Source organism: Apus apus, chromosome 14 (genome assembly GCF_020740795.1).
Source record: "Apus apus isolate bApuApu2 chromosome 14, bApuApu2.pri.cur, whole genome shotgun sequence".
Lineage (NCBI taxonomy): Eukaryota > Metazoa > Chordata > Aves > Apodiformes > Apodidae > Apus > Apus apus.
This window is the reverse complement of record NC_067295.1, coordinates 4,249,090-4,272,874: the sequence shown is the minus strand read 5'-3', so window position 1 is coordinate 4,272,874 and position 23,785 is coordinate 4,249,090. Positions and strand designations below refer to the sequence as shown.

The window sequence follows — 23,785 nt, the reverse complement described above, 5'->3', positions numbered from 1 at the left end:
TGTAGGCTCTGAGAACAGGTTTTTAAACTTGGTTGAATTTTTTTTCTTTTTCCTTTTAAAGTTCAAATTATGTTTAAATGTAACAAATTTTAATCCCTTTTCTTAGAGTGGGTTTTCTGGAGAAAGCTTGGATCGACAGCTTGCTTATCCAGTAACTGCACAAATGTACTTGTCTGGCCTTAAGTGTCTCCTGTGCACACTTTTTGGGTGAGAATGGCTGATTCAGTGGCCTCTGCACATTTACTGGCACCAAATTTCTGTGACATAGAAGCCCTTCCTTACCTTCCAAAGGACAGATCAACTGTGGAACACTTTCACATTTCTCTTTTGTTTACTCTCAGTGCTGGCAGATTTAAATTCTTTTCTCTGACCTTTCAGGAAGATCACAGAATTTTAAACAAGCAGCCAGGTACAGTAGATATCCAGGCCTAAAGAGAGCTCTAAAATCCAATAATATTTATTATAATCATGTATTTGCCCAGTATCTAAAAGCTTTGTACTAAATCTAAGTAGTTGCTAGAAAACTCCAACCTTTTTTTTAAACTTGGAGCCTGATGGAAATTTAGTACTTTATCTTTATCAGGACTATTTAGCAGGTGATCAGTAAATATGCAGAAGTGTCTGCTTCCAACTGACTGCACCACAACATCAGGTTCATTTTAAAACATGTTATAAAGGAACAGATCTGAGAAACTCACATATGATCAATTCTACATATTCGGTTTATGCTCTACAGAAAAATTTTAATCTTAAATCTTCCCTGTGAAAATAATGTTTCAATTATTGCTGTCATAAAATAAATCCTTGAAGGCATTTCTTAAACAATTTCCTCCAAAGCCACTGGAGATGCTTTTCTTCATTTAAGCCCAGTGAATGATAGATGAGAATGTTTTTTCTGGTTTCCTCTTTTCCCTTTTTGGTTACTGCATTTTCATTTCTAAGTAGAAGAGTGTTTAAACTTGCTTCAAGTAGGAGAAGCAGCAACTAGATTCAGTTGTGTGACCTTATATGTGCCAAAGTAAAGAGCTAAGACATGTATTTATAAAAAAAAAAGTCACATATGAAGATAGATTTGAAAATAGAGGGCAACTTTCCATCACCTCCCATTTCTCTTTCTTTTCTGGTTCTTGACAAGAAACCAGAAGCTGCTGGTGAAAGCTGCAGCATCTGAAATAGCAGTTCTCCTATTCCTGTAGCACAGCCATGTCTCCAGCTCAGTTTTCCTCTTTAATTTCTTGTCTCACCACTGAATTTATGCATTTATGAGTGTTACAATTACCAGACAATTCTACTTTATTTAACATTGGATGTGTGGTTTATTAACTTAATTTTCTTTTATTAAGAAAGCAAGTGGTAAATATCCAGATATGTAAAGCACCAAACTGGTAAGATATTAAAAGTTCAGTTTTGTCCTCAGGACAAAGTGACTCTTCACCTGCTGCAGAAATCCCTGCAACCCTTGTCAGATCCCCCAAGCCCACTCCCTCCTCCTAAATGCATGCCTGTTTATTATATTTAAAAGGATGCTTCTCTTATGATGCACTAAAGTGCACCATAAAAATATACAACCTCTTCAAAATCATTTCCACTGAGTTATTTTAAAATCTTTTTAAACATAAGCATGTTTTGGATTATACTTATAAAAGTCCAGAGGTTCTGGATGCTGGCTGCAGCAGGCTGCTCTACCTGTTGCTTCTCACCCTGCTTTGAAGATGCCTCTGAGGCTAATAGATTCCACTGCAAGACCATGGATATTTTTTTGCCCTCTTTAAACTGCTGTTGAATAAGATTACACACTCTATCCACTTATAGAGCTGATATTAAAGCTATCTGGTGAATTGAAAAGCCACCTGTGTGTTCTTTAGCTAGAATAGCTTGAGTCTATGTATTATTTCATGTTAAAAGCTCTAATGATCTGCTGGATGATAAGTTTCTAGGCAGAAAGAAACCCCTCACTGTGCACAGGGGAAGGTCAGGTCAGTGATGGAGACTGAAGTTCCAAATCACTCTTTTTCCATCAGGAGTTGTGAGAAAAGAATGTTGGAGCAGAAATTTGGTCTGCTTTTGAATTCAGCTGCTGAATCAACACAGGGAGCTGTGTAACTAAGTGGTTTAATTTCCTTAAAACTACATGGGACAACAGGAGAAATTTCTTTCCAAAGTAGTCCTAAAATACAAAGCGGGTTTGTAGACCTCGGGTAACAGAAAAGAGGAGGAGCAAGACTGTTTTGTGGAGAGCTCAACCCAAATAGCAGCTGCTGGGTCCTCTAGAAAAATCAGGAAAAAAAAAAAAAACCAGATCTCCCATCCCTGTCCCAGTCTATGGAGCAGAACTGATGATAGACAAGCTGGAGAGATTATATCACCAGGAACAATCCTGGCTGTGGTGCCTTTTCCCAGGCTCTGCATTATTTACAGTATTTATTCTGTTTACAGAAATTCAATTTCTGTTTGTAAATCAACTGTATTTAGGCCCTTGTCTCATATTATGCCCAGGAATAGACCCTGACAATTCTCTACAAGATTTCAGAAGCTTCTCAATCTGTGTCTGGGCTCTGTTTTATCTAATAAAATATATGAAGCTCCTCTTGTTGTAGATCTACACACAAAAGGGTGTAAGTCTTCTTGTGGGTAGAGTTGAGTTCTCAATCTTTCCCTAGGGCTAGAAATAACAGCTCTTGCAGCCTGTGTGAAAGTCCTTATAAAGGGGGAAAAAAGCTGTTGCAAATGTGGCTGTTATTTGTTTAAACATTTGGAGACATTTATAGTGTGATGATAGCTTTTTTTTTAATATAGCCTTACTCCTTTTTGTTTGCATATATTTCAGACTTGTCAGACAAGAAAACTTTGGCTTCTTTAGCTAAGTAAGATTAAGACTGTGAAGGAGTATGATGGTTTTCTATAAATACTTTACAATATAAACATCACAGAGGGCAAAAGCAGCTATTTAAGTTAAAGGATGGTTTTGGCAGAAGAATAAATGGGGTGAATTGGCCTTGAATACATTTAAGCTGGAAATTAGGAGGTTTTTTAACAGGTTGAAAAACAAAGCTCTAGGAAATTTTCCAACCAGAAAATTGGTATTAAAAGCCTCAGTATTTTTATCCAAGGCCTCAGTACCTTCAGAAATGGGGTTGCATGATGGGATGTCAGAGAGATGGGGAACTAGGCTGACCTAAGAGGTGTTTTCTACTCTTCTGCTCCAAACACAGTTGGCAGGAAGCTCCATACACATTAAATTATCAACATTTTGCATAATTAATATATTTTTCCAATTTCTCCTATAAAGCTCTGTTCCTGTAATATTATTTATCTGCTTAAATAAAAACTGTATTTTCACCCTCTTCATACCAGTCAGCAAGTATCTGAAGTTCAGTGCATTTTGAACTGCTTGCAGAATTGCAAGTTTGACTGGGTAAATCACACGTTTTGTGGGTTGATTTCTCTGGGTAACTTTATTTTTCAAAGTTAAATGCATCAGAAGTACTGTTGTAACAAAAATTTACATCACACAAGCCCAGAAGGGGTGGGGAGAGAGGAAGGAATGCAGGTTTTCAGGCACTGGGCGATTCAGCCCAGATTAATTTATGCAAGGCTTTCTCAACAGTTGAAGATTAAATCTATTTGTAATTGGATATTTATTTTTTTGTCTACTTTCTGTATTTTGTTTGGGGTTTATTCTTTTATTCACTTTTTTTTTTAAATGTTTGCTTTACCTGCAGAGGAAATGAATCTGATGAGGGCAAAGCTTAGTCACCTTGACAAGTGTGTCTTGAGTCAATAAATACGACTGACCTCGACCATTAACTTGTTCTGCTTGTATTGTGTTTTGTAAACCTTTCTCTTGTCTGGTGTTTTATTCATATGTCATGATGTTTGATGTCTGGAACAAGACAAGGACCATGGATAAAAATCCACTTACTGTGGTTGATTCAAACAACTTGGCCATTTTCACCAGAAATTTGGTCCACCAAGATATGATTTTATGTTGTTTATTTACCTTTTTGAATCTAGTTTCCCAAAGGTTCAAGATCAGAAATTATGTTAATAAGTACATATTTGAGGAGTCTTAAGATACCCCCCAGTACTTAAAAGCCATCGTGCTTCACACACCCACTCTGCACCATTAGATTGCAAGTTATTTTAGAAATGCGTACTTTTGTCTCAAAACAGTTGCATCTAGAGTTTGTGTTATTCATCAAGCTAAGCAGAAGTGACCAAGAATCTTCACAGGAGAGTCTGTTAATGGTCTTTATGTCTACAAATCTTAGCAGAGACCTGCACAGTTGTGCACCCCAGCATCATGTACCTCCCTTCTGAAAATAAACACGGTCCTTGCTCGAATGAAAGCCAAAAAATGAAATGGTAACTTTTATTATCATAATGCTCTTTCATTTTATAACCTGTTCATAATCACACTAATAAGTAGAGAACAAATATATGAGTCATTTTTTAGGATAGAGTTTTATGATTGAGAAATACACTTTTTTTCCCCCCCATTATTTGCATAATGCTTCTCTCTCGTGCCCGCAGGTGGCTGTCAGTGTTTGCTAGTCTGTTGATCAGGCTCCAATTCCTGTTGTGCATCTTGTGTTGCAGAGGGGAAGGGAAATTAATCTATTATTGATCAGGCTCCAATTCCTGTTGTGTATCTTGTACTGGAAAGGGAAAGGAGCATTAATCTGTTATGGGCTGATAATCCAAACCATCTGCAGGCTGTGCTGGAAAAAGTGAAATTAGATAGTTTGTATTTCTAAGGTCTCGTTTTCTTTTCCCTTGAGCAATCTTGAGATGCTGTGTGATTGTAATTTCTCCTCTTTTCAGATATTCTGTCTTACATAGGCAGAGATTGCACATTTTTGATGCCATAAAGTTGAACTATTTCTATGTAATATTTTTGCTATTTGCATTGGACTCTTATCTCCTCTTTGGCTTTTTTCTAATGTAGGTGTCTATCACTCTGTAACTGAAGTTTTGCATGTATCCTGCATAATAATTGTGAAGGTATTTCTGCATACAGTGCAAGGCTGAAAGTCTGTAGGAAGTTTATGGTGAAAGTTTTTTCAATCGTTTCTCCCAGGATAACCTATAAATGGTTTCAAAATTCTGCTAGAGCATTACATTTCTCCAGTAGTTTGAGGGTAGCATACTGGTGATCTTATCTGTTAAGTGTTTTTCTCTAATAGATAAATTTCATTTTAAGAAGTAGTAAATCAAGTCCGGGATACTAATTCCTGTGGGATTCCTTCTTCACTGAGAACAGGACACTGAGGAGTAATTGCAGCAGTAACTAACACTAAGGGTAGGAATAACAAGCAGTCAACCTGGGTGATAGTTTAGGCAATCCTCCCTCCTCCTCCTCATGGTCACCTTGTTTGTATTAAGTGTCTTTGGAGGGCAAAGACCTATATGTGATTTAATTGCTCAGCGTGAAGCTATTACTTCTTTTCAAGAGATAAACACTTTCTCTCACCCTTTATTAAGCCTGGTCTGCACCCTATCTCTCTGAGGTGAATGTGAGCATCCATTGAACTGCTCTTAGTATTCTGCACTGCAAACAGAGATGCAGGGAAACTTTGTATGCCTTAATGTAAAATCTGAGGAAGAACTTAATGTTTATACATTGTAGAAGGGGAAAGCACCATTTGTGTCTTCAGTCACGTGGCCTGAGTGAGATTTCAGCTCTGTTGGGAAAATTAAGCACCCGAGTGGCTTTGGTAAAATCTGTGATCTTTCTAAACTGTAAATTATAATATTCAAAATTCCCTGTATCTTGCATGGCAATAAGTGCAAAGATATAAAACCACTGTCTTTTCAGATATGATATGGCAGTCTGCATAATTATTGTATTTAAATAACAGATTAAAAATTCTACAGCTCATCAGTATTAAAAAATTAGCGTTATAGGTCACTTGGGACAGGTTTGATTGAGAATGGAGATCCAGGACCAGTGCTGTGTAGGCTTCCACAGCTGCTGGTGATAAAAACAACTAGAGCATGCAAGAGGTGTTCACTGGTTTTCTCTCTTCCCTCAGTATGTCTCTGCTTTGTGCAGAATTGCCAGATTCTTGAATGCCACAATCTGGAGAGGAGTTGATGTTTAAAGGGACAGAAAAACCTCAAATCATCTCCTTTCCACTTTCTCTCGTTTCTATCATTCTGGTTTTTACCTCTTTTTATAAAAGTTTAATATGGAAAAATAGTATTTGTGCCAATTTGAGGTGGTAAATTAAATCAATTCAACCACTTCCAGAGCAGCTGGGGTTGGGAACTGCTAAACCAGATCCAAGATAAGCTCTGCTTGTGAGTCAGAGCCTTTTGTATTACGCTAGTCAAGCTGCAAAGGTTGGTTGGGGCTGATTCTGAAGAGACTTGAGGGCTCTAGTGGTCACCAGTAATAATTAGGAGATTGTCTAATGAGATGGTTTAGAAGCAACAGGAAGACTGGAAATACTGTGAGTGCTTGTAGCTAGAACAGATACTACGTGCAATAAAGCAGTGTGTGCTCTTTTTTGGGTGAGGACTCTTGCCTGTGGCAGCCCTGACCAGTTGTCTACTGAGGGCCAAAATCAGAGAACACCACTGGAATGTTCTTCAGTGCCATTTAGCTTTGTCTCTGCAGCTTCCCACAAGGTCTCTGCTAACTTGCTATGTCTAATAACGAGGCATCTCTTGACTACAGTTCTGGCGTCAGTGTTTTCCCCTAATGTTGCTTTGCTTTCTTAGCTGAGAGGTTCAGAAAGCAAAAAGAGAGTACAGCAGATCTTAGGGATGTTTTTTTCTGGAGGAAAGCTAGAATATGGGCAGGAATAGTGGTTCCCTGCTAGCAAATTCATCTCACTCAAACTGGGTTCTTGTATGCACTTGTACTGCTTTCCCATTTAGTAACAAATATTTCCTACTAATGGATGTGAATGGGAGGAAATTGGGCAGTTCTTAAATAATGTGAAACATCTACAGGGAACCATGGGATGGCAGGGAGGGAAAATGGCCAGCGGTGAATGCAGAGAAGCTGCTTGAGGGAGGACAGGCAGAGGAGGAAAAGGTGATGAAAAGCCAGAAGGAAACAGCAGAGACCTAGAAAAGTGGGACAAGAAAATGCCTGATGAAGTAAAAAAGGAACAGCAGAGCAGAGAAAAAAATCACCTGATTTCTATAAAGGATTTTCCAATAAAGCCTCTGTCTACTAATAATGACATTCTGCATTGCATTTTAGTGTAGCACCAGTCAGGTAAAATCATGTCAGCATAAAGCATTAGGAGGTAGGAGAGGGATGGATTGGCTTCATTGACAGGTAGGATAAGAAACTTGGAAAGTCTGGGTAGTTTTTCATTATCTGATTGTTTGAAATATCACTCTACCTTGTGCAGCCAGATTGAAATCTGATTTGGTGCATCACATCATCAAAACAAAATCACAGTGTTGCTCCTTATCTAGATTAGGAGCCTGACTACTCTGGTATTCCAGCCTGTGAATTCCTTTCGAAAAGATGCCAGTCCTGGCATCTACAACTCCACCTTGTGAAAGACCCATGGGAATGTCCCTGTGGAGTTGCAGATGGCAGGATTGGGGATGGAGTGAACGATGGCAACGGGTTTCTTTGTGTTGCAAAGGGAAGCATAAACTGTCATAGAACGTGAAATAGGAATATGCATGCTGTCTAGGTAGTGTTAGATAATACTTTGAAGTGTTGTTGTTTTCTAGATATGTTTGTTAAATCTCTAGCTGGCCTTTGTAGTGATATTACTTGGAATCCAAACCCTAACCACGCAGATGAGCCCTCTCTATCACATTGCTATTAATTCACCCACTCCAAATCTCTATCAACAGCCTGCTTTTGGTACATTTGGTTCAGGTAGGGAATGAAAATAAGCACTTATTTTGCTTACAATCTGGTTAGGGTTAGAAATGAAGTAAAAAAATCTTATGTTTTCCTGATTGCAGGTGGAGCAGTGTGCAATTTTATTTCCCCTGCTTATCTGCTGTTTGCACAAAGAGCCATTTGGGGATGTGAACTCTTGGAGGTTACAGCGAAGCTGCCTTCTCAGCTTCAGCTTGTTTCAGTGAGGGAGCTGATAAGTTGAACAAGTGGTTTTCCTCTTTTCCAGATGGAAATAAGAAATTATCACTGCCAAACTAGTAACTTGTTTGTTGATCTCTTTGCATTTATCATTGTAAATCTTCATCTTGCTCAGAAGTGGTGACGAGTAAAGCTGAGGTTATTTCTCCTCCTCTGTTACAAACTACTTATCTGATCATTGCTCATTTTCTACTTTTTCAATGACTATTTGGAAAATTCCTACTATGAATACCTATAAGACCATTGAGGAAATCTTCTTAGAAAGTAAATTTGCTGCCTGATAGCATCATATTTCCAGGAATGTTGTTCAGTAGAAGTAAAACCTCCTGAAATCTTGGGTTTTGAGACCTTATGCAGGTTGTGTGTGTGTGTATATATATATATGCTGTGCCAGGTCAACAGACCATATCTATGGGAAGTAATAAGTATGTGCTTTTGACTTCCTTAAGTACTATTCTTGGATACTTGAATTTATTCAGATGTGTGGATGGTATTCTTAAAAGTTTATACTACATGCTTTCATCTCCTGTAGTACATTATTTGCTGTAAATTACAAAACATCAAAAAGTAAAAATTTTGTCATCCAGTAATTCAGAAATCTGCCATCCTTGCAGACTTTCTGAGCCCCATTACCAAAAACTTTGTCTATCCAGCAAGTGAAATCCAATGACAAATGGCTTTTAGCACGCCAGCTATGAGAGAAGCAAAGAATCTTCTCCCTGTTTTCTGTCATTTAGGGAATTACCTTAAAAGAGAACATCAGGGCTTATAACTTGCGTTTGCCAGTTTCCCATTCTCCTTAATAAGCCTGGGTTAACCTCCTTTCCAGAAAATGTTTGAGGAACTGGCTTTCTTTTGCACTAGTTTAGTTGTCTTCTCATTACTTTTCCCTATAATTTGTTTATTGGATTCTGTGTCTTTAGAAAATTTTATTACTTTGTTATTCAAGCTAAAAAATAACTAATTTTTCTTTCCCAAATGAGTTGCTTGAAGCAAAATACCTATGAATACATGGGTATTTTAATTCACTTACTAAATGCACACAGAGAAAATTTACAAGCAGCCTTTTTACCATTAAGTGTCTGCTGACTGTTGCATAAGCTAAATTATTTACAGTATGATGCCTCACAAAAGAGTAGCAGATTTGGGTTATTTACTTTCCTGATAAGGAAAAGGGATTGAAGTTGCTGTGATATGCTCCTTTGTTAATTTTATATTTGTTCCCCAGTGTGTAAAATCTTTTAAAGAACCAACATGAGTATTGGCAGAGTCTTTTGAAATGGTATGGAAGTGGTAAGATTAAACAAAACATGAAAAGGTCTCAAAAATATAAATCAGCAAGTGTTTGATAAAAATAAAAGTGCTCAACAATAGAAAACCTCTAAAATGCTTAATTTATTTGCTCTCTATTTGAGAATGGCCCCTGCACTCCATCCAGGAGTATTTCTTGGGAGTTATGTGTTTTGAATGATACCAAGCTGGGTATATTGAAACAGTGTGTTTGCTCAGTATAATGAAAGCCATGGAAAATGGGCATGCTGGAGATTTTCCCCTTAATGAGGAGATTAAAATCCATGGTGAGGTTGAAGAGTGAAATTTGCAGCTGTGTGGCTTGGTGAGGTCCTTCGCCCGCGATGTGGCAGCCCTCAGCAGAAGCACAGAACCCTCACAAGGTTTCCTCTGCCCATGCAGGTGCCACGGACCCGCCTGACACTGAGGATCCTGTCATTGTCATCCCTCCCCACAACACCAGCGTGGCAGCAGGGAGCAGCGAAGTCACCCTGGAGTGTGTGGCCAACGCGAGGTACTGTAAACGCAGCAGCTTGTAAGGAACTGATCTTAACGTACTGTCCTTTACTGAGAAGGACATAGCAAGTTCTTTGTTTGTTTATTAGTTATTGAAGTAGAATGAAGCATGTAGCATCATCTTCAAAGTAACATTATGAATACTCTTGTTCACCCAGTCAACTAAACATCTTGACTTATTTTGCCAAAAGGGGACACAGGCACCGTGACTCACACAGCAAGGAAAAGTAGGACAGGGCTCAATCAGCAGACTTTTTCTTCAGGAAAAAATGAAATTAAGGGTTAATAATAATTCAGCTGCATTACCTGTTGACATGAAAGGTGATATTGTTGAACAATCTGTGTTTCCTAGTAAATAAATTAGCGAGAATGTCCTATAAATTAGTCTATTACAGATACTTTCATTTCACAGTGATTATTGCTCGACTGTTCATAATGCCCCACGATACAGAGTTCACAGCATTTCTCCTGGGTTTCCACCTAGTTGGCCTTGAACAACACTGAATTCCTGTGGAAGGGAATAGTTGAGGTTCTCAGATGATAAGACAACCAACTGATTCACTTTCTCCTCTGAGGGCAGAGATGAACTTGATATGGTTAATATTGTCTTGGTAATTGAGTTATAATGAAAGCGCTTCCCACGCAGCCAGTTCCCATAGCAATATTTATTCCTTTTGCTTAAAGAAATCAAATTATTAGCACTTAAGTTCTATTGCTGTATCAATTAGCTGTACTTACATAATGCTACTTGAGTAGTCTGTAGTCTTGACATTCTTAATGTCATTTACTTCTTAATAGAGAATGTCTGGGATAGAAGGAGACGGAGTTTTATAATCTGTGTATAACTTCAGACAAGATTATTCTGTGATACATATATAATATTACTGGGTTGGTGTGTTTTTTTGTTGGGTTTTGTTTTTTTTAAATCTTGGCAGACCTCTTGAGAGACTAAGCATCACCTGGAAGAGAAATGGAATAAAAATAACCAGTGGCATTAGCAGCTTTGGGAGGCGACTCACTATCACCAACCCAACCTCTGCAGATGTGGGGATGTACGTCTGTGAAACAAAATTGAGAGACAGCACAGAGGAACCAGCAAGAGCAAAAGCCTTCTTTTCTATAATGGGTAATTCTCAAGGCAATGTGTTTTCTAGTAAAATAGGCTTTGGACTGAGGTATAATAGGAAATAAAATTGATATTTTAATATTTCATTGACCTTACATTTGAACCTTTCTTCGGAGAATAGAACAAAGGAGGTGAAGGAAGGTTATCTTCCAAATTAATTCAGCTGTTCTTCCCCATGAATATAAATTCATCTAATAGATTATTTTTTTTTAAACAGAGATGTGTTTCTGAATCCCCTGTGAAACTACACATTTAATCAGAATTTGGGGAAATACAGTAGTAAAATCCTTATTGGGCAGCTTCCACATCTTGGCTTTTAGATACATTAAATCCTGATTAACTCCCAGCTTGCTTCTGTCTGGTTGTAATATGTCAAGTGCCTGTATTTCTGAAAGGAGCCTTTTAGGAGCACTTCTGTGTGTTGGCTGGTGCCAATGCCAGTCGGGGAGTGAAGAATGTTCTGAGCACACAGGCAGGCAGATATCTCTGCTGAGGTAACAAAAGGGAGGAGAAAATACTGTTAATATCGATGGTATTTGCTGGACCTTTGACTCCAAGGGACACTCTGGATTTAATATTTTTAAAGGGACATCAGTGCCCATTCAGTGCTTGTTTCCACCATCGCCTCTGTGGTGTTTTGCTGTACAAGGAGGTTGTCATTGGGAATGGATGTTATCATGCTTGTCATATCCCAACAGAGCAATGCAAATTAGCAGTGGGCACACTGTGCAGGGTTTTTAGGACTTTTAGACTGAAAGAGACATTTTGGAACAGAGATATTTAGATGGTTTAAGCCAGAGCTGATTGTGTCCAGTCTAGCTTTTATGTAATAGTCCCAGCAATAACTGATGCAGGTCTCCTGGAGATGTTATTGTTCTGGCAATGATATAAGTCTCAGTGTTGATCAGAATTCATACACATGCATTTCTTCAGTGCATTGCAGAGGGAATTCAGCAGACAATTCTCTACAGGCTCTTAGCCTTCTGAAAATACAATTTTAAAGACTGTTGTACGTCTGTATTCTACTACAGCAATTTACAGTAGTTCATGCTAAATGAGAAAACAGCTCCTCTCTCTACAAAACTCAGTTCCAGGTTCATTTGTAGCACTGTGTCTCTATTATATTTATTACCTACTGGATGAAGTTTGGTTCCAGTCTTTTTCTTTGTACTCTGTTTCTTAGAATTATTACCCTGCAGCTTCCCTTCCCTTTAAGGAGCAGAGATGGATTTCACTTATTTATGGTTCTTCTTTAAATCCTTCATTATTAATCAGATTTTATTGCAACTAGTGTAACTTTGCTGCTGTGCCATCCGATCCAGCCTAATGCAGCACTTAGAGCAGCCTCTCAGTTAGTGTAATACTTTTTTAAATACAATTCCAGTGAAACCAAGAAATAATCATTGGGGAATTATACTAAATGAGCAGTGCTGCTTTTCTTTAGTAGTTTATCTGCTCTCTTATTTTTGAATGTTTTATTTCTTTCTTATCCAGTTTTAAGGGGCTGTCAGGGAGTGAAGTTATGAAAAGATGTGTAGATAAGAACAAGCAGATGAAAGAAAGCAGAAACAAATTGGTTACCAATTACTTTTATTTCCTTCTGATGGAACAAGACACTTCAGTTGCAGGTGTTTACTCAATATGTCAGCAAAGCCTGATAGATTTCTTTATTTATGAGTTTCTTGAGCTGCAGGATGGATCTCTAATTCTAAACAGGAAGCCAAATCAAAGGATTAGTAGTTAATGCATAACTTATATTCAGCCTTAGAATTCTTGGCTGTATCTGGTCGTCATTTAATTAGTCAAGGGATGGGTTCTAGAGGAAAGTGCAGACGAGATTAAAACTTAAGGATTTTTGCAGTGTATCCCTCAGTCTATTGGAGTAGCACTTAGAGAGCGACAATCAAGTGTGCTTGGCCATGCACACACACAAAATATTTGTACTGTGTACATGGTGACCTGATAATGAGCTGTACTTCTTGGGACAATAACACAATGTGGACTTAAAAAGCGGTCTTGATGAACAGAAAAAGGAAATGGTGTTAATAGAAGAGGTTTGTTTACAAAATGATTGGGTAAATACAGACCTTCAAGAGTATGACAATTAGAGTTTTTGTGGATTAATAAAGAAAAATACTTTGCTATTGACAGGTAGGATAAGGGTAGTGACAAAAAGATGCGTCAAAGATACCACAAATATTGAGTTAACCAAAGCTTTTTTTACAAATATATCAGCCTTTGCCTTTCCCAGCTCAGGGAAGTCACACAGCTTGTGTGGGTTCAGATGGTGACAAAAGCTTTCTTAGTAGACAGTAGAACTTAGTTCAAAGGCATGTACTTGGTTGAAATAAGTTTTTGTGACCTACAATATTATATTATCCCTGAAGTTTTTTCTGAATATTTCTAAGAGTGCATCTCAGTTTGTAAATGAAAATCTCAATAATATTTTAAAAATCTGAGTCTCCAATGTAATAAACTAGTGTCACATAAGCAAGAGGAAAATTCTCGTCTTGTACTGTGCTGCAATTTTCTTCTGAATGTGGCAAAGAGCTTTCTGACATCTTCATATTGTCCCAGCAAAGATAAACTGAGGTGGTTCCAAGGCTTGGTTTTATTAGCTGCAGTTGTTATAAATTTTTAAAGGGTAGCATGTTCCTCAGTTGACAGAGTAACAGTTTGGGGAAGATTTGTTGCAGTTTAGATAAGAACACATTCGTTTTATCTCTAACAGTTTGAAGATTAAATAATTTAAGGAGTCTTCCCATGAACAAACCGATTGGAAAACTGAGCTAATCTTAAATTCTTTTGCTCCAGTTCTGCAAGTTCCCTTAGAGACAAATTGCAGGAGTCATTGTTTAAGTGATTGTGCTATAGGAAATTATGCATTTTAGGAGCTTAAGAAAATGAGGGATGGAACTCTTCCACTACGCAAAATCCACACTGCTTTTTAAATTAGAAGCATTCAGAAAGTAAAATGTGAACCAAATGAGAAGAAAAACAGTTAGAAAGAATGGTTTGGTCTGATGAGGTGTTGTACAGAACTGAGTGTTGAAGCCCTGTTTGCCTTTCCAAAGGAACAGGATGGAATAAAGCAGAATCATATTAGAGGGATTCCTTTCTTTTTGGAGCAGTTTTGTGCCTCCAAACCGATGTCAATAGACATTATTCTCTTACTGGTGTCTTCTAGTGATAATTTTAACAGCCCAGCTGGACAGATTTATTTCTGAAAATAGGACAATGAGGGAGTGTTGTAGGTCTGTAAGGTCCTCATCATGTACACAGGATACAGCTCATGGGATCATGGGATTCAGGAACACATCAGGAGTATAAAGGTCCCATCTGATTAAGGTGTGAGATAAACTATAGAGCTATTCCTTCTTCACTGTACTTCTCCAGGAATGTGGAGATGCAGAAAGATCCTTCTCTGTGCATTGTTCATGCATTTGCACTGAATGTATAAATAACTGCCAGAACAGAAGTGGTTTTCCTCTGTAGCTAATCACCTGGAAACCTGTGCTCAGATCTCTAGAAACAATAGCTCTCATGGCTCTGGCTTAGACACTTGGAAACACTACAAATTATGACTTCAAAGCAAAGAATTTTTTCATAAGACTTGTGTTCCTGTATTTGGCTTAAGAAAAGATCATGATGACTGTGTTCATGTCTGTGTATAAGGAAAGAGTAAGAGTTTTCAGGGAAAACTGTAATATAAAATGTCTTTGGATTTGCCTAAACTTCAGCTTGGGCTCAAAGCAGAGAAATGTTGACAGTTTTTAATTTGGCAAGTCTCAGTTTCTTGAAATGGACACAGACATGTTGCCTTGGCCCCAGATACACACAGTACCTCTGCCACAGTGGAGCAATGTGACTTGTGGGAAGACCATTTGTGTCTCTGACATTCGGAAGTTCCCTTTCCCTCAACTCTGCAAACAGGAGACATGTTGCCTGTGCTATTGCAGGGTTTTAGAACTCACAGAGTGCAGCTCACAGTAGGGATAGTTGCAAGAAACTAAGAGCACATTTTCACCTCCTTCTGTTTTAACCTGATACTCATGCAAAGGAAAATCCTGCTTCAAGGAACCTGTTGTACCTGCAGATACAATGTGGCTTCTCTCCCAGGGTGGGCAGTCCGATCTACTGCCTGTAGTTACAACTTTGTACCTACCAGGGGCTCTCAGATTCCCTTTCTTTATAGGTTATTCACTAAATAAATTAGTTTATGCTAATGCTAGAGAAATGCTTCCATGTTTAAGGCTCAATTTTCCTCTGAAATATGCAGACCTGAATTTGAGTGATGCAGGAATTTCAGCACTGGAGGAGGCCCTGGGGCTTTCTCTGTTCTTTCTGACTTTCATGTACGTATCTAGGATGAGGTCACATATCTCCAGTGTGGCTTGAAGGGTATGTAATGGATGCTGACTGCTATCTTTTGAATGTTAAAATCAGTGACCATGTAACTCTGTGTGTGGGAAGTTAGAACAGTATCAAATCTTGCAGGCTCCCAGGGGCTTTGCAGAGAGATCTTTCCAGTGATGTCTGTAGTGCAAACCCCCCTGAAGCCCTCAGCATCTACTAAAAACATACATTTGTATTCAAATATTCTTTTTCCCCTTTGCTTGTTCTTGACCTTTTAGTTAAGATCAGACAAACACCAATACAATATCCTAACAATTCAGTTATCTGTTTCTCTCAGTCTAAAAATGAGATGTGACCCTTCTCCTTGCATAGCAGGCTGCACTGCCAGTGGGGTGAACTGGGGGTAATGGATCCTTTCCTTTTTTAACTATTATGATTCTATAACTTAAAAAAAAAAAATTAAAAAATTGAATGCTTGACCTGATACCAACAAGCTACTGTCATTTCTAGAAACTGCTGTGTCTGGAGGGGTTGTGTCTGGCACATTACAGAGTTTGGAAGACATTGTAATTTTGCCTCATATTAAGTTTCAACACATGATTATTGCCTGCAACAATAAATGTTGAAATTCAAACTGAGCCTTATAAATATGCAGTAGAGTCACATATACAGCCAGGCAGAATGCCCCTCCAGAATGTCACCTGACCCCTATAAATATTGCTGCATTTGTATGGCCTCTTTCTGATGGTTATTCACCAGGTGGAGTATAGGATCCAAATTGAGATACCTAGCCCATACCTGAGGTGCAGGTGATACATCTGACTCACCAGAGCAGTGAGGAGCCTGGATTTCAGTTGTCCAGCAGCTCTTATTAGAGCTGTTTCTTCTGCAGCCTGAATTCTGTTGAAGCCGTAGACCCTTACTGCAAAGGACCTCTTGAGCAGCCCCGTTGCTGGAGTGAAACGTGTGTGGAGAATCAGCAGAGCTTGTGTGGAAATCACTGCTTCATTTCCCTCAAAATGATTCTCATACTTTAGAGCTCCAAGACTAAGTTTCAGTGTAGGTTAGACTTGGGATGCCCCAGCACTTTTTTCCATGTGGTATTCTAGTTCTTTCAGATTTCTCTTATGAAATAAGCTCTTCTTCCCAATCAGGCTTGTCTCTAGCTCCAGGCAGCAGCAGCAGGTAGTTAACAATTAGTAGAGTTCCTTCTGGAAGGTTTTCTATATCTGTGCTTATCATGCAAGAATAAGATCTGACCTCTCTATGGGCCGTTGCTGCCTGAGCCTCTTGACCCTTTTTTGTCAATTGTAGCATTTGGCAGAATTTCAGCATCTGGAATGGCTGTGAGAATTGAGTTGAGCAGGCTTTAGTTTAAGGGAAAAGGTAGATCTGGGTTTGATGAACGTTGGAAATCATGTCTTTTGGCATTCCTGCATCCTGAAAGTCCTCTGGGAGTTGCCTGTGACCTTTAGATTGCATCTTTCTGCTGCTCCTGCTCTTTTTCTGTCTTGTCTGCTTCCATTTTTTCCTGCTTCCTTGAAAAAAATCTGATGTGAATCTTCCTTTTATAACATCACAGTCCAATTTGCTAAGTGACAGTTGTCACTGACTTCAAGGTCCTTGTCAGGTAATTCATTGCTGGGTGCCTGCTCACCTAAGCATCTCTTAATGTGATAAGTTTCTCTGAGGGTGGTGTAACAGCCTGTGTGGGATTTAAAGGCAGGAGCACAGATTGTAGGATAGGATTTGGGGAGAGGCACTGGGAAAGCAGGCTGTGTAAATATGCCAACTGTATCTGCTCCAAGTGCAGGGAAAAGAAGTGCTTAAGCAGTGGTTGTGGAGCCACTGGCATCTCTGAAGTCACATTCAGTGCTTCACAGCTGGACTGCAGGCCCATGTTGAAGATAAATCTAGAAATTTATGACTGGTCTGTGAATGTGTTGCTGATTTGGAGGAAGTTTGAGAGCTGGTAGCTGAAGGTTGCTAAGTTAGGAACTGGCCCATTGAGATCAAAGTGCCTTATAAAAGGGAGGGTGGAAGATTTCTTGTCAGGAATTCTCTAAAAGGAGGAGAAAACACTTGTACCTCACCAACATAAAAGACATCCATAGAAGCAGCCCAAGGTTAGAAGGGGACATCTGGTTGTGAGGGTGCCTGGGTACTGTCCTGCTTCTATGTTGCTTTGGCCACTGTTCCCCTTTTCTTCCCCTCACAATCAAATTAAATTATTTTAGAATGAAAGTTTCAAATTGTATTTTGCAACATGGACAAAAGGACACTTACCTGTGTGTCCTTAGACAGGTCCATAGGTAAGTATGGACACCGTGCTGAAAGTGTGGGAATTAAAAAGATTAAATTCTGGGAAGTGGAGTGCACAGAAAACATCAGAGAAGGTTTAGAGGATGACATGAGAAGAAATAATGTGCTCAGAGCTAAAACATAGATAAATTGCAGAGGACTCAGCAACTTAGTTGATCAAACATGCCCAAGAGTGTGCCATCAGTGAATTTCAATTAAATGTTCAGCTTTTCAATTTGTTGTTTAGATTAACGCATGAGATCATATGCAATAAATCACAATTTATTATTCATGTTTATTAATAGCTTTATATTTAGGCAGTGAGGATCAATAATGTTAACACATGTATATTATTAGAATATAATAAATCAGGTAGCTTGTGTTATTGGTTTTGCTGTGTAAATAAGTATTCCAGGCTATTTTGCAACCTCACCTCCTCCTCTGCACAAGATTTTGGAGACTAATATTGATTGACTTTATTTGGAATGAATACAAATTTGTAATATCCATTGGTGCTCAAATGAGACCCCAATTCTGTGCAGTCAAGCAAGTATTTTATTGTAGTAGTGGGAAGGAGTTCTGGGAAAGGGCATTTTGCATTCTGATCAGGTGCTTCCTGGTGTGTACCTGCTGGCATGTCACATCATCCCAGTGGAATGATAGCAACACTTGCTATATCCCACAAGTAGTAGTAGGAGAAATAAGATTTTACAGGATAAAATTAGATTTTTTTGGTTTTATTTATGAACATACTAATGTGATATCACTAATACAAACTGCACACCTGATTTTCAGATGTGGGTGGTGAAGAGATTTGACAAGGTCAGCTCAGTTGACCTTGGGTCTTGCTGTAGCTTCCTACATTTTTTTCAAACATACTTGATTTCCTGAAAATGAGAATACTTGTTCTCACAAGCTACTTATATTGTCTTGTCTGTGTTTTCTAAAACTTAGCAGTGAGTTTGTCTATGCTACAGTAGAACTCCAGTTCTAATCAAATAAAATGCTTCTGAAAACAGTACTTAGATGATAATTGCATAGAACAGACTATGACAGTTTTAGTTACCATGATAATTACTGCAACCTTAGTGCCTGTGGGACTTTGACATGATGCTCTTCAATTTTATGCTGCATAGAAGAAAGAGTTACATGACAGCACGCTCTACAGTTTCTGGAATCTTGTCTTTGTTTAATTAAACGTCTAATATATTTTCTTTAGTCCTAATAATAAAGTGTGGATTTTTATGATTATTACTAGAACTTCAATTAAAGCATTACAACTGTTTGCTTTCAAGAAATAAAACAAAATTATTATTATTATTTTAATTATTCTGCACTTATCCTCAGATCATGGCCCTCTGACATGTTGTGGCACTTTATTTGACATGCTTCATGCCTTCTTGAGGTGGAATTTAGTTTAGATACTGAAGCAAGCTATCCTATAAAATACCATGTTGTAAATAGAAACTATTATATACCTCTTGGGAGGGCCCTTCTGTACGAAGAATTAAAATGTTTCATGATTCAGACCTATAAAATGAAAAGTAGCCCCTGCTCTGAGTGTTAATTTGCAGTGCAAACCCCTAAATCTTACCTTACATTGATTTGACTCTTTGGAATTCATACTCAGTAAAGAAAAAAAAATTACTGGTTTCTTTATGACGCTTTTACTACCCAAAAAGTGCCTCCAAATAGAGACAAACTTATCTAAGCTGGTTTGTTTGTAAATACACTATACTAAATACAACACATGTGGAGGGATTATTTGATTGATCTCTTTAAATCAACATCTATTTTCCCTTTTGCTGTGGCTTTATTTGTTTACTTTTGTTTCTTTCCCCCCTCCTAAAGAACCACCATATTTTACGGCTGAGCCTGAGAATGTGATTTTGGCTGAAGTGGAGAAAGACGTGGACATCCTGTGCCAGGCAATGGGTGAGTGTGCAGACCTGTTCAAACCTGGACAGATACACCTTGACAGGTACATCCTGAACTGGGGAAAGCATCTTCTATCAACTGTTGATGTTTTGAGAGCTCTGCATTGTTGCTAGCTAGCACAGATCTATGTACAAGGTAGAGGGAAGGACTTTGTGGAAAACTGGGCAGTTTTGTAGTTTAGTTTATTTTCCAGATGAAAGTGCTGGCACGTTCAGGTTTGTGTGTTGGGACAGGGCACCTCTTCCTCCTTCCCTTCTGGCTGTTGCTGTGTGACATCTCTGTCCTGAGCCAGAAAATTAGCTGAGGTGAAAGGATGGTTTTGAAACCCAGCGTTTGGAATGCAAACAGGCAGCATTTTCAAGAACTCAAATGTCAAATTCAAAAATTCAAATGTTTTTTCCTAAAAATTGTGGTACTTCTTATACCGAATAGAAATGTCAGTAACTGACATTTAAGTGAAGTTAAGAATTCTACAGGAGGACCGTTACAGGCAGTTTTTAATTGGCAGGTGTTTTAATACCATAAAAGGCTTCAAATGTTTACAATTCCACCTAAACCAAAATGGTTTTTAAGATTTAGTTCCAGAGAAATAGAAGCACCACTTATTTTAGCACTCTAGAAAGACAGGAGGTATCAAAGCCTTGTGATCAGAGCAGGTTTGTCTGCGTCCCCCAGTTGCTGCATGACTTGGCAAGCAACTGAACTTTGCTGTCCCACTTTCCCTGGTGCTGAGTTTGACAAGCAATAAATACACATAGAAATGCCACAAGATCCTTAGGTAAAAAGTACACAACCTTGATAAAAAACACCCAAACACAACTGACAGCTTGTTTGGATGGGTTCTTTCTCCAGATCAGAGCCAATAAAGATATTCTTTATTGAGTGATTATATTATTTCCACTTAAGCATTTCTTTGTACTCTTTCTAAGAAAGAGCCACCACTGCTTTCCTAAGGGGAAGCTTTGCAAATATGTTAGAGTGATAAGCCAAGCATGTGTGGAAGGGTAGTCTGGTTGATTTAGAATTTCAGAAGCCCTTGATGAGATCTGTTACCAAAAAGGCGCTCATAAAAATGAAGCTATCAAGTTGTAAGAGACAAAGTCTGGTTGTTAATTCGTATCTATCTAAACAAAACACAGCAGAACCTGCTGTCAGTGAAGTTCCCCAGGAATCTCTGCTGTTTGACACACTAACAGATGCCCTAGAAATGAGAGTGCCTAGTAAGTTGGTGATATTTGCTGATTACATAAAATTATTCAAGATAGTCACCATTAAAACTGACCTTAAAAGAGTTGCAGAAGGTTCTGATTATTTGAACTGATTGGAAAATAAATTGGCAGATGAAATTATTGACAGAAATTAAATGGCCTATTAGTATGCAGAAAAGTTATGTCTTCTGAAAACATCTGTGCCAAGCTGTGGTTCAAAATATTAGGTACTGGGAAGAAAGGAGTACAGAAAAATTAGGAGAACACCCTTGTATGAAGCATGGGGCAGCAGGAGAAGATGGTTCTATATTGTTTAGTGGAAGAAGTTGAGGAGGCACCCAGCTAAGTTTACGGGTAGGTGATGTACAATGAAAGAGAGAATACTTTTTCAGAAAACATAAACTGTGGAGGTCATTGGTCCAGGCAGTAGTTAAGATGAGAAATAAAAATTATTTAGAAAAACAAACAATTTATGGAAGAAAAGTGTCAAAGGACTATTAAACCCAGCTGTGTGTGTGCAACCTCTGGCTCAGGAAACGGCTACAACACGGATTACTGGAGTTGAGAAGGTGTAAATAACATTTTGTCCTTGGGCTGTTCTTAAATGTTGTGCCTGAGCATCCAAGGCAAGATAATTTCAAAGGAAGAAAAAGTGACTAGATAGACATGTATTCTGGCCTTGTGCCACCAGCTTTATGTTCCAGCCTGTGACATGACAAGCATATCGGCACTTTTTTTATTGGAGAAGATTTTTCAAGCAGCAGAATGAAAATTAAGTGTTGCATCATTAGAGAAACTGAGTTTAAAAAAAAAAAAAAAAAAAATGTTCTGGAAAAAATTTCAGTCCTACACAACTGTTTGATGAATCTCTGGACTTATCTCATTGTCACTGAAAAAAACTATCTGCTGTCTCAAATGTTTTTTCATGTATTACCAAAAAAACACCCACAACAAAACAAACAGCCCAAAACCTGGAGGAATCAGGGAGAGGAGAGGTTGATTTCTAGCTCATCCTTCTACCCTAACTCTTCCTTTGAGCAGTTTAGCTTCCGAGGAGATTAATAGGGCACTCAGCCATCCTCAGTACACGAGCTCTTACTGTGGATATGGGAACCTGTACTAGAGAAAATAATGTATTTCTGTTGAAATCATGCACATCTTCTACTGCACATCTCATTTGCTGATGAATGTGGTGCAGGAGTGTGGAAACCTGTCTTCAGGTGGATTATTTTGCTGAGTATCTCTAACACAGACTTGTAAGGAGGAGTTTTGATCCGTTATTACACAAATCTGGCAATTGTCAGCATTCAAAAAGAGGGGAAATGAAGGTTGCTGCCTGTCTGCTCCAAGCAGGAGTTCGAATCAAGCACTGGGGGAGCTGCAAAGCTGCCCTGAACCTTCACTACAGCTATGAAAACAGATTGCGTTTTCCCCAGCCCCATCAAGTTCTGTGAATAAAGCCCATTTGCCAAGTCTTGGTGCACTTCGAATGTGTGAGAGACAGATTAATTTCACAGTCTAAGCAGAGATTAACTGTAAATAAAATTGCAACTTGCACAGACCAGCTTTATACTTCCCTGTAATGGTGTTTCAGCGTGTCAGGCTGCGCAGTAACCGTGCTCTGCTGTATATCTTCCAGCAGTGGCTGATGCTGCCTGCATTTCCAATGGCTTTCCTGGAAATATTCTTTTTTATTTGCTTATAGAAAGTTTAGAGCTACCAGCAACACTGGTGGTGTCTAGGGAGGGCAGTTAATTGGACTTCAGTTGTACCTGTTTAGATGAGTAGATGGAAAGATGCTTTTGGGATTCCCCAGTAGCCCACTGGGATCTGTGCAAAATAAATAACAAAAGTGACACAGTGAATATGCTGAGTCTTTTATCCAGATTCTTAAGTAAGTTCAATTTGGCAAAGAGTCAAGAATCTGTTTCACACATGGGGAAACTGAGCCTCAGATTGCATAAATTATCTGCCCAAGGTTACAGAGAAAGTGGCAAAGTCAGAACCAGAGTCTCACTTTCCTGCCTTCCCTTCTCCTCCATAACACTGATTTGGCTGTGAGAAATAAATAATGCTGCCTATGTGCTGAGGGATAAGCTTATTCTATTTATTATTACTAGTCTTTTAGGCCACGCTCAAATGTCTCAAACAGTGAGGCAGGACTGATACTGCTTGGAAAGTTATCATCCAAAAGGTCTTTAAAGTGTTTTTTTCTGTTCATAATTTTTTTACCAGGGTGTTTAGAGACTAAAAGAAGCAAAATTCCTTTGGGGGTGTGAGGAGAGGGGTAGAAGAAAAGAAGCTGGTTTCACTTTTTTTTTTTTTTTGCTGAAGAGGTAGCAAAATGATCAAAGAAAATGTGTACAACTTGGAAGACAAATCTCTCTGGGAAGATCACTAAAACCCAAATGAATGCTGCTGACAGGCATCAGAGTGCTTAGATAAGATCCTATTATTCAGCCTCATAACTTTGAGTAGAGGAAGATATCTGTAACCAAAATGTAGAAAAATAGAGATGGTAATATTCTCTTTGTCAGCTGAGTTGGTGATAGGACATTGTATCTCACAGTGATTATAGGATTAGGAGGTTTGCTAATACTGTTAGTAGTGTGGGATTTATGGAATGACACCAGTGCTAAAGGTTTGAGTGTACTGAGTGCAGGATTGCATTATTTCCTAGGTGCCTATCAAGTCTAATATGTGGGAAAATGGAGTTGCTATTATTTAAACTTGAAATCATTTTCAGGCTTGTCGGCATCGGGAGAACTATTCCATTTTGCATCATCTGTTTCTTCATTACTCAGTGATAATTTGTATTTGCCCAGGAGGATTTTCAGGAGATGAATAACACTCTCACTGAGAATTCTGAACATTGAAATTTACGCTAATTCTGCATATGGGCTGGTGTATGAAATTTAAATTATTCCTATTGCAAGCTACTACACAACGTCTATACTCTGTCAGACAATG

The 23,785-nt window shown here is 38.5% G+C and overlaps 1 protein-coding gene across 2 annotated transcripts in view; it reads left to right on the top strand.

Moving 5' to 3' along the window:
• Positions 1-23,785, top strand: part of SDK1 (sidekick cell adhesion molecule 1) — a 393,582-nt gene that overhangs the window by 226,563 nt on the left and 143,234 nt on the right. For both annotated transcript variants that reach the window (XM_051632376.1, XM_051632375.1), the window contains exons 6-8: positions 9,773-9,884; positions 10,822-11,012; positions 19,521-19,604. In XM_051632376.1, the coding sequence (XP_051488336.1) occupies positions 9,773-9,884; positions 10,822-11,012; positions 19,521-19,604 (387 nt within the window). The remainder of the gene's footprint in view (positions 1-9,772; positions 9,885-10,821; positions 11,013-19,520; positions 19,605-23,785) is intronic.